General features: G+C 50.6%; 3 protein-coding genes across 3 annotated transcripts; 1 reads left to right on the forward strand and 2 right to left on the reverse strand.

Moving 5' to 3' along the window:
- Positions 1-919: 919 nt before the first annotated feature.
- On the reverse strand, positions 920-1,684 carry PEX2_081760 (GNAT family N-acetyltransferase; the record flags this gene model as incomplete). The annotated part of the gene is made up of 1 exon (XM_016745446.1): positions 920-1,684. One exon carries the CDS (start codon positions 1,682-1,684, stop codon positions 920-922), a length of 765 nt encoding a protein of 254 aa, XP_016602194.1.
- Positions 1,685-4,143: 2,459 nt separating this feature from the next.
- PEX2_081770 (Histidine phosphatase superfamily, clade-2) lies at positions 4,144-5,443 on the forward strand (the record flags this gene model as incomplete). Its single annotated transcript, XM_016745447.1, has 4 exons — positions 4,144-4,161; positions 4,212-4,245; positions 4,300-4,557; positions 4,668-5,443. The coding sequence occupies 4 exons, from the start codon at positions 4,144-4,146 to the stop codon at positions 5,441-5,443; spliced, it is 1,086 nt and encodes a 361-aa protein (XP_016602195.1).
- Positions 5,444-6,485: 1,042 nt separating this feature from the next.
- On the reverse strand, positions 6,486-14,396 carry PEX2_081780 (Acyl transferase/acyl hydrolase/lysophospholipase; the record flags this gene model as incomplete). Its single annotated transcript, XM_016745448.1, has 5 exons — positions 6,486-13,416; positions 13,491-13,824; positions 13,891-13,948; positions 14,021-14,107; positions 14,169-14,396. 5 exons carry the CDS (start codon positions 14,394-14,396, stop codon positions 6,486-6,488), a joined length of 7,638 nt encoding a protein of 2,545 aa, XP_016602196.1.
- Between the last annotated feature and the right edge of the window lie 308 nt (positions 14,397-14,704).

Below are 14,704 nucleotides of genomic sequence, written 5' to 3' on the forward strand. Positions count from 1 at the left end.
TAGCCTTTGAGACTTTAGGCAATCCATAGCTTCTGCTCAAATATACCATACTAAAGAATACTGTGTGGCTTAAGGCTTACCTCGTGTTTCTCGCCCCTCGGCATGGATGGGGCCTGAATGTATATCTATGACACACTTAATGTTTGTTTTGTCCTTTATGAATCAACATGTAAGACACTGCGTTATTCAGCGACTAAAATTCAGTGCAGTTCAAAGTTGTAGGTAAGCTTGACTGCCTTCATGAATAGTGAAGTTGTTTTATTTGCTTTTCTAGACTCATTCCACTGACAGTTTAATCAAATTCGAAATTAAAACACCTTATTTAATAGGGAAAAAAATACTGCAAGAACTCTCGATCATATATAACAACATGCTAGCCATGGGGCCTACGTCTCACCTTTCAAGCTAGCCATAGAGAACCCAGAAATCAAAGACATGTATTATCAAATTCCCCTAGGCGTGATGAGGTATCTCGTATTGACAAATACGAAGAGGCGCAGTTCTAGGTTATACATCTGATAATTCAATTACGTGGAGCTGATTGCCAACCTCGTATTTCACCCCGCCATGTCATACCATCTAACTAATATGTACGTTTAGCCCGAGTGAGGGAGCAGGGTTTCACTAGCCATTTTCATGATTAAAACTCTCGCACGGCATATTATACCCCGCTATATGACTTAAGGCCTTATTTTACCATTTGTATTTTATGTATACTCTAAACTTGATTACAACCATAATGTGCGAGTCTGACAAGCTTACAACGTCGGTGTTTGGCGAAGTACTGAAAATTTACGAAACAGAGAGTTTAGTGCTCGGTTCTCTGCTTGTTGGCACTGGGTTCTATAAGGTGACTCGAGGTTGAGTAGTACTAGCAAAGAGCTATATACTAAGATACAACTCTTGTATTGATATCACATCAAACCAAGGCACCGTGGGTGCGCATAAATAGGTTAGGCGGGTTCCTGCGAGAGGCGAATTCATCGTCCACAACATATTCGATCTCAGGCCCGTCTGCTTGGAACCCCATCTGTCCATACACATGTCGACCCATACTGGACGCTTCAGTTATGGCTTCCAGGCCTCCACGTCGTTGTGCTTCATCGATTCCCCACTGTACAAGCCCTCGTGCGATGCCCTTGCGTTGATGCGCCGGATCAACAGCGCACATGTCTAGGATCATGACTGCTGGCGGCGCTGCAATGGCTTTCTGTTTGATTACCTCGTTGCGTCTTCTATGCAGAGAGGAAATTGTTTGGCAGAGGTAGCGTTGTTCAGGCTCACTGTCGGGGTACAGAGCATTGAGGCCCATCGAATGCGCTATATCTCCCACGGGAGGATCACCGTGGCCCTCTACACTGGAAGCTTGCACCCAAATACAAAAGCCCACGATGATACGCCTCTCTTCGACCTGCGGACATGGCAGCGTAGCCTTGAGAAATATGGTGTTCGGGAGACCGTTTTTGTCATTTTTTTTGTGGCGCCAGCGGGCGACCATTCTCTCGGCTCCAAATGCCCTCCCCTGAGGCGTGTCCCATCCTGGGTTCATGGCTATCCAGATCCCATCTTGCACCTGACGACCAAATGCCTCGCACACGCATCCGAAAGCCTGAATGATATCCTCGGGTTGATGTATGATATCAATACGCAATCCGACCTCCGGTCTCTGCCTTTGACAGGCCATAATTGCGACTTTGACTGCTCCGATTGGTGATTTTTTGTGTATGTAGGAGCCAAACGGCCTTTGAAGTTGGATGCGCGTGAGAAAAAGAAAAGGTGTTAACGCCAAGGCTCTAATACAGTGGACAAGTCATTGATTGGCTCTATACGACCACTCATGTACAGATGATACCATAATTGGTGGGCAACACTTTACTTTTACATAAACCATATACAGTGAGGACTCCGTGTTTTATATTAGATCAGGAGCAATGCAAACTACATCAGCTTGCTTTTTTGTCTTGTTTTCTTTTTTGTTCTTTTAATTTCATTTTTCAAACAAATGATGTACGGTTGGGAATACAACAATTGTCGCCTCGAGGTGCCCTTCAGGAGCACATAGTTTGTTCGTAGACATGGGAAAGAACATTGTGTTCACTTGTAGCCTCGGTAGACCGATCACTGTAACGGTCTGTTGTAGGTATGTCCATTTTCGTATTGGTGAGATATTATTACTCAACTCATCTTGACCGCAAACAGCAATAGCTTCGGCTAGAAGGTGCTGAGTTATCCGCGTTGTTATCCATCCTGTTAATATCGTGATAAATCGCTTCTTCAAGACTTTCTTAGTATCCGCTCCCCGGATAAGTGAGGGTTGATAAAATAGTAGTGTGCAAAAACGCCTAAGTGTGCCATGGTGCGTTTGAGATCCCATTGCTATGTTGTAGTCCCTATCGAAGTCGTCACGGCAGTTGATTCTGGGTGAGACTCGCTAGGCATGTTGCTGTGCGTGGGTATCTCGGTTGCGGAGGAACTTGTCCCAGGGCCTTTGTAGTATTCCATCCTACCAAATTAACAGTAAGTGTGTGGTGAGCTTCTTGGAAGTCTTGGAAGGGATCTATTTATGGATAGACGGATAAATCGCAAGGGTGTCCACGGTCCACGGGTGTACGCGAGGGTGCCTACACATGTTGTGTAAAACAAGGCAAACAGTGCAAACATTCCCACTCTCCAACCAAGGCACAAACGGAATAAACAGAACAAATAGAACAAATAGAACAAATAGAACAAATAGAACAAATAGAACAAACAAAATGGGTCCAGTAGGGCCATGCATGGATATATCTATTGATTGAGGCAAAGACAATTGACTACACCAAGTCGAGCTCGAGTAGCCGAACCACACCAGGTCGAGCCTAAGTTACCCAAACTAAACCCAAACTTGATGCACACGGGTGGAAAATAATGGAAGGTTAAATTCCTATCTGCCAAGTCACACTCCCAATTCTGCCGGGAATCCCCGCCGGAACGGGTCATCCTCTACACCCGGGGCCCTCGCACGTGACATGATCCATGCATTTCTCCGCTCCACTGTTTTAAAACCGACCGCTCAACAACGAGGAGGAAAGCACCTTGGCAGTACTATTGCAATTTCCACTGGCGCAATTATTGTCTCACCATCCAATCAATGAAATCATTTTATCGGGCATTGTGCTTTCGGCAAATTTCATGATTGGTCAATCTTCGAATGCGTACAAAAGTGAGGATCACGTCTCTCCTTCGGCTGGCACACAAATTACTAGCTATAACCTACATACGGAGTAGATTCGGAATAGCGCACCCAAGCCCTAGAGGAACCCGTCAATATATATTAGGATTAGCCAATATACTACTCCGTATAGAGTTCGAAATATTGCCACGTGGGCCAGCTGTAGGCGTCCGTGTATTGGGCTAGTCAGGGGACAGTCAAAGCTAACCGCTAGGATCTTGTATACCAGAGGTGGACCCATTCATATTCTAATTTCAGTTACTCTTAAGCTCTTCTATCATCATTATAAGAACCAAAACTCGCCACATCATCCCTGGTTGGATTGTGAAGTCGGACTATCATTCAAAATTAGCATGATGAAGAGCTCGGTATTATGTGCTCTGGCAGGTATAGCCGTGGTAGGTCTTTGCCAACCGTTAGCTCCAGAAAATGACATCGTTTTTCCATCATCAAAGACCTCTGCAAGTCCTCTTCAATATGCAGGCGGTAACGCCCCGTATTTTGCGGGTAGGAGTCTCGGTATCACGTTTCCCTATGTCTACTGATATACGACTTAGGTCCAAATGTGAATGGTATTAATAGCGAGGTCCCAGATCAATGCACCGTTCGGCAGGCTGCTTATATTGTTAGGCATGGGAGTAGGTATGTAGGCTATCAAAGCATCCCTACCGTAAGCACAATCATTTTGACCTCAAAGCTGGTAGATTTCCAGATACTGGCTCATATAAGTCCTGGGTTGCGCTTTACCACAAGGTGCGTTATTCTTGCCTACATCCGCGGGTTTTTGTTCTGCTAAATTCTTACTATTTGTCTATTTGATACAGATTCAAACTGCAGCACAACAAGACGGGTTCGAGGCTCGAGGATCGCTCAATTTCATTCCTAAATGGAAGCCGGTATTGACAAATCCCGCCTTGCAAATAGCACAGGAATCGATGACAGGGTGGAAGGAGGTACGCAGCCAAATATTCAAAAAGACAATTAACTCGCTAACAAACTCCAGGCAAGTGATCTTGGTTACCAACTGCGATCTAGATGTAAGTTATTGCTTCTTTTGCAAGTCCGAGGCACTTGGGCTCATGTTTCAATAGATCCCGGGTTTTATCAGGACGGCACGCCGTTCTATGTGTGGGCTAATCAATACAAATCCCCAATCAATGAATCACGAGTTGTTCAAACCGCCAGGGCATTTCTCAATGGCTACCTCTATGAGTATGCTGATGCCTATGGTACTGTCGTGAGCGTGAACTCTACGGGATCTCCTGCTGCCATTGGTAACTCCCTCGGGCCTTCGGATTCCTGTCCTGCATTTGGTTCTATCTCTAGTGGGGGAAATAACGTCACGAATTGTAAGTGTACTCAAGCAAAATCTGTCCTCTCTGCATGAGATCCAGGTGCCCCTTCCTCATCCCTAATTCCGGTGTTATGTGCTTCAGAATACTTGCTTACATATTGACAGGGGATGCCACATGGCTACCCAAGGCTGTACATCGTATCAATTCCAAAATCAGAGGAAATCTTACGTTTGACGAATCTGATATACTCTTCTTTCCTTACATGTGTGCATACGAGAGTCAGATTGAAGGCCATCTCAGCCCCTGGTGTGGTGTTTTTACAGAAAACGAGCTGCGTAACTACGCATACTCGCAGGATCTGAGCTACTTTTACGGGGTCGGCCCCGGTTCAATTGGTCCATCCAAGGTGCTTTTCCTTCCCTTCCTGAAAAGTTTGCTTTCTCTTCTAGAGACCGGCCCTAAGCATGTTGGCGTTGGTGCCAACGGCACCAGTTTCGAAATTCCGAACCTTATCATGGCTTTCACGAATGACAACCAACTTGCCGAGATGACTGCTGCCATGGGAATTTTCGATTTCGAAGGACCTCTTCCCGATGATCACATCCCAGCCCACCACTTGTATAATGTGGCTCACTTCATCACCATGCGAGGCACTGTTGCTTTTGAGGTCATGGATTGCAGTGTCAACAAAGCCACGAATGGGCCCTACATTCGTATATTGTTCAATGACGCTGTTTATCCCATCGCCAGTTGTCAGAATGGCCCTGGGAGGAGTTGCTCCTTATCTGATTACATTTCCTTAATTGATAACAAGATTGACCAGGCGGGTGACTTTTTAAGTTACTGTAACGTCACAGAGGCGGGCCGCCCTGAGGCCGCTGCTGGGGCTAGTTTCTTGCAGGATCTTTCTCTGGACTTCTTAACTTTTGTCAATCCTTGATCTAGAACTTGCTATGACTTGCATGTTTATTCGGAGACCGGGACCGATTAGGTCGGCTCTAGGGACTGCTACACAATGAAATATCTTTTTGATGAATTCCACAGAATGCATAGATCCCTTGATACTAGTGTCACTTCCTATTTGACTCAGAGCAGGTAGATCGGATCCCTGATGACCCCATCACCTTCCAAACAGACGACGATATCGGGATGTTCCAGATCGTTTGGTGCATTGGCACGAAGAAAATTATCCGGGATTTGTCCCTGCTCCATGAGTGGTGCCATTGTTGGGGATATCTACCAGCAAAAATACTCAGCAATCAGGGTAAAGAACAATGCTTTCCAATAAGAAATCAGTGCGCTTTTTAATAGGCGAAGAGTATCATAGCTCTAGGGGAGCTAACAAGATACTAGTAAGACAAAAGGCTTGATAACCTGATGCGCGTAGGAACCATACATGTCTAGAAACAAGAATTGATCAACGGAAGTCCTAAGTAAAATTCTGGCGATGACATGACTACTATTACGAAGCTCTCTAAATAGCTTCATCGAAACAAACGCACAAAGGGTAAAGAGAGGTGGGACTGTCAACCTGTATGTATGAATCAATATCAGCGGAATCAAGAAACAGATTTAGGACAGGTGTCCATATATAATGTACACCAGCTTGAGATAACCCCTGCATAATGCGGTTGACGTAAATATGCCATGAGGATCCATTCTTTTCTGATGGTGTAGTAATTGAATCAAGTATATGATGCAGAAATATATATCTGAGGAGCAGGTTTACGGAAATTTGGACCCGCCGCGGTCGCCGGCATTTCCCGCTTACATAAGGCAGTGGGTTTGAAATGCCTAGTATACTATGTATTATGTTGTACGCGTAGGGCGCACGCGTGCCCCTATACTAGTGAGAATAGGTAGGCGGTATAGAAAGAGCGGTCAATTGCGGAAGTGCTGGGCTGCAAATATAAAGACATAGGATTGTACTTATCCCGCTAACTAGATATTGAACTAACCACAGTGCACTACAGCGAGTTCAATCACCGGTGGTTTAGGCGATCGGCAATCTTATCCGCTAAAGCGGACAGCGAGGCACTTCCCATAACATCGAAAATCGACATTTCACAGCCTGACTGAGCTACCAACCAGTTACGCAGCTCGACTGCGACCAGGGAATCGACTCCATATCGCGACAAGGGCATACATGGGTCGATCTCGGAGACGGGAGTGGCGAACATCTCCGACAGTTTCTCGATCACGGCGTGCGTGATCAGCGGAGCAACAGGCTGCTCTGCTGATATAGCCTCAGCAAGTGCTTGCTTGAGGGAACGAATTGATGTCGTTGGAGTGACAAGCCCAGGAGCATGTGCTGCTCCAGGACGCAGCTGAAGACCAGTAAACCGCGGGTCGGATCTCCAACCGGAGGCAGCTGCATCTGGAGCTTCAGGAGCGAAGCCCGCGATGCCAGTAACAACCTGACTGGTGTCGGGGGTCCGTACCGGATCCCGGATGGCGCTCTCGACAAGTTGAAGGACCTCCTCTTCGCTCAGAGGGCGATACCCCTCGCGGAGCAGCCGATCCCCCACGGCCTTGTTTTCCGCCAGCCATCCCACTGACTGGACCATGCCTAGGTCGAGGGAAACACCCGGCAGCCCCTGCACGGCACGATGGCGTGCCAGAGCGTCCTGATACGATCCGCCGGCCCCGTAGTTGGCTTGACTGGCATTCCCAACAACGCCGACAACCGAGGAGAGCATGATGAAGAAGCTCAGGCGGTCTCCGAAGAACTCGTGAACATTTCGCGTGGCCTGGACCTTGGCGGCGATGCTACTGGACCATTGTGTGAAGGACATCTGCTCGAGAATCGAGTCCTGGAGGTTCATCGCGGCTTGGATCACGCCGCGGATGGGCGGCATCGTCTCCTGGCATTCGAACAAGACTTGCCCCAGGTTCACGGACCGCGAGACATCGCAGTTGACAGCCACCGCTTCGCATCCCATATGTCCCAGCTCCTTGATTAATTTCTGTGACTCCGGCCGGGAGGCGGAGTTGCGCGAGACCAGGATCATATGCTTAGCCCCACGTTCGACCATCCAGCGGGAAATTGACCCCCCGATGCCTCCCAGACCTCCGGTAATCAAGTAAGTGACATCGGGGGAGAGTCGAACAGGGCTAGGACTGGCGCAAACTTTGACTTTGTCAGCTGGTCGAGGCACCACGACAATCTTTCCAATATGCCGGCCCGCTTGCATCTGTCGGAATGCTCGCCCGAGGTCGGAGATGGGGTAGGTGGTGATGGGAGTGAGCGCACGCACGGCCTTCTGCTCGAAAAGGCTCACCACGTCACCTAATACACGGAAGAGAGCTGGACCTCGGTGGTCGCTCAACTGGACGAGATCAAAGGAAGCGAAGGTCACCGCGTCTTGGAAGGGCCGCATCTCGAGCTGCTTGTTGGACTGAATGTCCTTCTTTCCGATCTCTACGAACCGCCCGTACGGGGCTAAACAATGCCAGGTCTCGTCAAGCAATCCGCCAGACAAGGAGTTCAGCACGATGTCTACTCCTTTGCCCCCGGTGGCTGCCTTAACGCCCCGAGCGAAAGAAGGATCGCGGCTGGAAAATATCTGGCTGGCGGGGATCTGGTACGTATCCATCAGGAACTGCCTCTTTTCCGGGGTCCCTACCGTGGCGAAGATCTTGGCCTGCTTCCATTGCGCCAGGATGATGGCCGCCTGGCCGACACCCCCAGAGGCGGCATGGATTAGTACTGTCTCTCCTGCCTCTAAACGCGCGATCTCGAATAAAGAGTAATACGCGGTGACAAACGTCATGGGGATGGATGCTGCCATCTCGAAGTCCATCTCATCCGGGATACGAGCTGCAGATGTCCAGGGGACACGCGTGAGATTGGCCCAGTGGCCATGGGCGGTAATGGCACAAACCCGATCGCCAGCCTTGAAGTGGCTGGCGGCGGTGCCCTGTGCGCGCTTGACGATACCAGCACACTCGAAGCCCATCTGAGGCTCCTCCATCTGCCCCATGGCCACCATGACATCACGGAAGTTGAGACCGAAAGCACGGGGTTCAATCTCCACATAGTCCTCGGGCAATGGGTCCTGTGCTTCAGGGTCATCCTTAAACACCAGGCTGTCGAGCAAACCTGGGGTCTCGATGAACAGCCGGAAGTCTCGACCTGGTTGATAGAATGGCTGCAGCTCGGCTCCGGTAGATGATGCCACTGCCTTACTCGCCTCCGAGTTAAACCGCACTCGGGGAACGAGGAGCACCCCATCTCGTACCGCAAATTCGGAATCAGGCAGAGAGAGCGTGAATATCGCCCGGATCACATGGCCAATGGCGCTAATACTCGACATGGCCCAAGGCTCTTCGCCAGGGTCCAGATCTAGGGAGATGTATCGTTTGCTCCTATTCTCTACGCGACAGGTCCGAAGCATTCCAGTATGCAGGGCTTGGTCCGGGATATCACTGCTGATAGCTGATCCCCGCGATAGCCATGCCACGTGTTTGGACTGCGTAAGAATGGCCTTCAGGGCATTGAAATCCTGTTCGTCCATTTGACAAAGGAATGGAGCGGCAATTTCAGCGACAAACACAATCATCTTTTCACGGGGGTCTAGGCCATGGAGCGGTTCAACAATTACGGTGCTATCTGTGAGACTAGAAAGCGCAGTAATGAGGCCGTCCGTCCACTCCTCTGGGGGCAGGCTATCAGTGTACACCACCGAGATGCTGTTGCCCTTGGAGCCAAGTGTTTCGGGTTCGTCGACGGCAGCAGCAGCAGCAGCAGCAGCAGCAGCAGCAGCAGTGGAAACAATCACACTAAAGCAGCGCTCTTCTTCGTTATTGCAATCAGGAACCTCCAAATCGATACCAGAAAAGCCTGTCTCGCAGAGAGTTCGCTCCCATTCAGCCATCGATCGAGGTGGATTCCAATGCTGTGACAAAAGACCGAAAAGAAGTCTTGTATCGACTGTCTCGCGCACCCTTTCGATCACAATCAATTTTCCACCCTCCTTCAACAACTGACGGGCATTGCCCACGGCTGCGCGAAGATCTGTAGTCTCGTGGGAGAGCAACGACGTGATGACAAGGTCGTAAGATCCGCTCTCAAACCCTTGGGCGCTCAGATCTTCTGCAAGGTCCAAGGGCTGATACCTAACCAGGGGCGCCCATGCAGAAAACTTGTCACTGGTTGCGCCATCGGAGGTCACGGGCCCTGTCACGGTATATTCCCCTACCCGAGCAAATAACAAATCCGCACTGTCTCCCGTGAGATATTGCATGATTGTCTCCACGCATTCCCCAGGGCTCCGGGTTCCAACCTCCAGAATCTTGGCTCGGGGATTCTCATGGGCGTAAAGATCTATGATCTGGGCGAGTTGCTTGACTGCGGCCGGTTTATGCAGCATTTTTTCCAGGAAGGTCTCGAGAACCGAGCTGGTCTCTCCGGCAGCCTGCAATGGATCCATCTGACCCCGGAGTATCGCCAGCAAATTTGGACCGAGAGCAGTCAAGAGCTGCCCGTTCACACTCTCGATGGCTACTCGATCGAGGAGCATTTGTCTCACGCCATCACTGGCGGTCGCCCATCGAGCGCTGCGTGGGGCCAGTTGGTTGTCGTCTGCGCGGTCTATCAGCTCCTTCATCCATTGGAGGAGCTCGGGATATCGTGACTCGAAAGTAGCAACATCCGCGTCGGTCAACTTCGTCAGGACCTGGCGCACAATATGATACGTCGCGCGAGTGAGGTCAGACTCCATGGCCTTTGAACCTGCATCTGCCTCTCTGGCAAGACGCCGACGCACAAGAGTAGGGTCATTTAAGGCAATGGATTCCCTCCAATCCATCGTTGAGCACAATGGTTCACCACGGGGATGATCCGAAGGAACGGCTCCATCGGAAGCACCACCCACGCGTTGGAAATGCATACCGTCAATTTCAAGAACCGGTGCTGGCGGGCAACCGTGCTGCTGGCCCTGATCGGCTAATGCGATGGAGACGTTGAAGCCTCTTGCACTCTTTTGGTCAAGGTTGACAAAGGCTTCAAAGGCGCGGCTAGGCTCGCGGCTTATGGAATTGGAAACGTACATCTCTTTGATCGATGTCGGAATCGCGGCTCCCATTTCACGTTGCGTGTCTTTAGACAACGTCGCATACGCCACCTGAAAAACGGAATCTAATGTGATCGGATGGAGAACATGATCAGAGGATGTTGACTGTATCACGGTGGAGTCCACCGACAAAAAGGAAGCCACAGCCTTGTTGGATCCGGCCCGCACGGAGGACAGGTTCTGGAACAAGGGACCATGATGAACGCCTGCCTTACGCAGAGTCCGGAACATCTCTGCTGGCTCGATAGAACGGAAGTATGCCGCATCCGTGCTGTTCAGCTGGATGCGTGCCGTGGAGGGAAGATGGTTCGTCGGGTCCTGGTCACTTGGTGGTTCCTCGGTATCCACCCCAACAAGCCCATGGCAGTGCTCTACCCAATCTCCATCGGTAGTGGCGGACGAAATGTGGAATTCGCGCCAATTCAGGCCTAGTCTACTGGTCGGCGGCTGGAGAAGAAGTTGCACTTCGACACCGTCCGCGGTGTCAGGGATGATGAGGGCACGGGTGATCTCGACGTGGCGAAGACGGTATCCTTGAATTTGAGGAAGCGGCGATGACTCGGAGACTGAGACCTGTCGCATGCCCTCAATCGCCATAGCGAGGCATCCAGCGCCCGGGTAGACCATCTCCTCCTGAACGAGATGATCGCGAACCCATGGCATATCACCCGGCCGCAGTATCAACCGGAACAGGGCAACGTTGGACGATAAACCAGGCATCCTGTTCCCCAACAGCTCATGGGGGGGATGCTCTCTCAGCCGATGCTCGCGACTGATACGAGGCTCGGCCCAATATCGCTGAGAATGGTTCCAAGCATACGAAGGCAGGTCGGGGATTGCACGGAGTTCTTTGTCTTCGCCGTTGGGGAAGTTGACCTGGGCCAGGTCTACGGGATTACCGTGAGAGACGAGGGTCGCAGCCATGTATTGAAGTGTTTGAACAGCATCTTGGTTCCTGGTCAGACAGGAGGTGTACGTGATGGGCGATGCCCCCGCCAGGCACTGGCGAATAGGCCCTGCGAGGGCGCCATGGGGACCTATTTCAATAATGATGTCCACCCTGGAGACTGTCGTGTCGGATGATCCTTTCTCAAAGCACATATTTCCAAGGGATTGATCAAACAATACCGGCTGTAGCATGTTTTGAACCCAGTGTTCCGGTCCCAGTGTGTGCGCGTCATGCACCACCCCACCGGAGACAGGGGAAGAGAAGACAACATCCGGGTTGAATTGACGAGTCGGACCAAGATGCTTGTCAAGAAGTTCACGGTACTGCTGCTGTAGTGGAAGCATGTGATGGGAGTGGTACGCAGACTCGACCCGAAGGCGACGAGCAAAGACCCCATTATCTTCGAGGTACTGTTGAACTTCTTCGATACCGGCGAGATCGCCGGAAAGGGTGACACTGGAGGGACTATTCACGCACGCAACAACAATGGTGCCTGTGGTCAAGCGGCCGAGGTACGTCTGTACATCTTTCTGGCCCAACCCAACAGCCAACATACCACCAGGAGAAGTGATTTTCGCAACATGCTCAGACGTCAATAGTCCACGGAAATACACAATCGCTAATGCTTCTCGGAAGCTCAAGGCTCCCGACGCATAGGCTGCGGCCACCTCTCCACTGGAGTGGCCCGTTACGGCGGCCGGGAAAATGCCCCACGAGGCTAAGAGACGAACAAGTGCTAATTGAATCAGACATGAAAGAGGGAAACTGAGGCTGGGCTTGTTGACACGTGTTGTAGATGAATCTCGAGACAGTTCTTCGATGCACGACCACGGTGAACCAAACTCCTGGAAGATCCTCTCGGCATCGTGGAGTGCTTGACGAAAGACAGGATATTCTTCAGTCAGTTCTTGACCCATCGCATGCCACTGAGCGCCCTGACCCGTGAAAACGAAACCTAGTTTAGCAGTTCCCGCAGCATAAACCGGGCGAAGTGTTTGGTCAGCCAGATTTATGGAAAGCTCTTCAGTTGAGGCGGCAGAAAAGGCAACGGTGTAAGGAAACCGAGAGCGGCGCTGGCCCAAAGTATATGCAAGCGCCGGGAGCGATAGATCATGTCCTTGGAGGTGTTTTAGGAGGCGATCCTTGAGCCCCTTGGTGGGGCCCTCGTCTTTACCACTTAGGACAAAGACCTTCCGAGAGGAATGAGCGTCTTGCGATACAGGGGGTCGCTGGCCGCTGTGTCTCAGCACATGGTTCGCAGCATCCTCCATGATGACATGCGTATTCGATCCACCGTACCCGAAGTTATTGACCGAGGCTCGCCGAATGTCGGTTTCGGGCCAAGCTTCCAAATCCTGAGCAACATGTAGAACCCCATCCTGGAGGCCAAGATACCCGTTGAACTGCTGGATGTTTATGGTAGGGGGTATCTGGCGGTTTTCCAATGCTTTGACAACCTTGATGATCGCGGCCAAACCGCTCGCTGCTTCAGTATGCCCTAGGTTTGACTTGACCGACCCCAACACAATTGGCCTCTTGGACGCTCTTCCGGTCCCAAATACAGACCTGATCGCGGCGACTTCGACGACATCTCCGGCTACAGTGCCCGTGCCATGAGCCTCAACATAAGTAGTTTCATCGGGATTCAAGCCGGCACGCTGGTAACAGGCCCTCATCAAGGCCTCCTGAGCGTCCCTAGAAGGAGAGGTGATCGTAGGCGTCTTTCCATCCTGGTTCATCCCTGTTTCTCGAATGACCGCGCGAATAGGATCGCCGTCTCGAAGAGCTTCATCGAGCCGCTTCAGAACCAAGGTTGCAATTCCCTCGCCGCGGCCGTACCCCTGGGCACGGTGATCAAAAGCAAAGCATCTACCTTCTGGGCCAATGAAGCTATGTGACCGCGAGGGCACACGTATTAGCCTTTTTTTTTCTTGGGCAACTAGAAAGCGCGGAATTTGACCTACCCGAGACTTGACAGCTGACAAAACATGTCCGGATTCAACATAATGCATGTTCCTCCGACAATTGCGGCGTCTGCCTCCCCTGTGCGAAGGGTTTGACAGGCGAGATGCAACGCTGTCATTGAGGTCGAACAGCCCGTATCTACCGGTGTACTCGGGCCTCGTAGGTCGAAGTAGTGCGATATTCTGTTGGCCATCATGGCCATGAAGTTGCCAGTCGAGAAGTAGCGCGGGAAAGCGGTGGGATCCCGGCTCAGCAGGTCGTGATAGTCGCGGATGAAGGATCCGGTGAAGACAGAGGTGTTGCTTCCAGCAATCTGGGCCAGCGAAAAGCCAGCTTATATGGTCAATCAGTGAATTTGAACCTGACTGTGCAATACGACTGCAGATCCGAAAATCATACCACTTTCCAGGGCTTCATACGTGACTTCCAACAGCAAACGGATTTGAGGATCCATTGACTATATTGATAGCGTCAGTGTATAGACGGATGTGAGAGAGAGAGAGAGAGAGAGAGAGTAAAGCCAACTTACCGCAGCTACCTCTGCCGTGAGGCCGAAGAAGGAGGTGTCGAATAAGCCAACATCCTCCTGCAAAAAGCAGCCACCTTTCACATTCGACTGCAAATATTAGCGAATTAGCGATGGAACTTCCGCGCTCACCCTCTGGTTTTCCACTCACGGTTCCTAGCCTTTGAGAATCTGGATGGAAAAAGGCTTCTCTGTTGAACCGATCTTGCGGAATCCGAGACCAAACACTTTTGCCATCTGCTACCGTCTGCCAGAGTTCTTCGGGGCTGGTGATGCCTCCTCCGAACCGACATCCCATTCCCACGATAGCGATGGGCATGGTTTGGGGCAATGCATCGTCGTCCACCCCATTATCTAGAGGAGTGCCTGCTTCTCCCATGGCGAAGTGATTCAAGTACTATGAATTTGGGAAGTTGACAGAGTTCTTTGCGTCACCTTGGAATTCTGAATCAGGCGCGTACAACTATGCATTAGTGTAGTCTGATGAGATAAAGGGCAAGCATATAAACAGAGATGACTAAAGTGAATGATAGCAAATGAAGAAGTAAGTAACTGATCACAGCCATACTTAACTTTTAAGGATAAAGATATAAAGATGAATTCTTGCCCTAACTTACGCTACTAGTCCCTTTATGGCGGAGCTCCAGAACGCTTCGGCGGCTCTCCATTTCGGGTAACTCCCGAGAC

This window comes from Penicillium expansum (genome assembly GCF_000769745.1).
Source record: "Penicillium expansum strain MD-8 chromosome Unknown contig273, whole genome shotgun sequence".
In the NCBI taxonomy this organism is placed as follows: domain Eukaryota; kingdom Fungi; phylum Ascomycota; class Eurotiomycetes; order Eurotiales; family Aspergillaceae; genus Penicillium; species Penicillium expansum.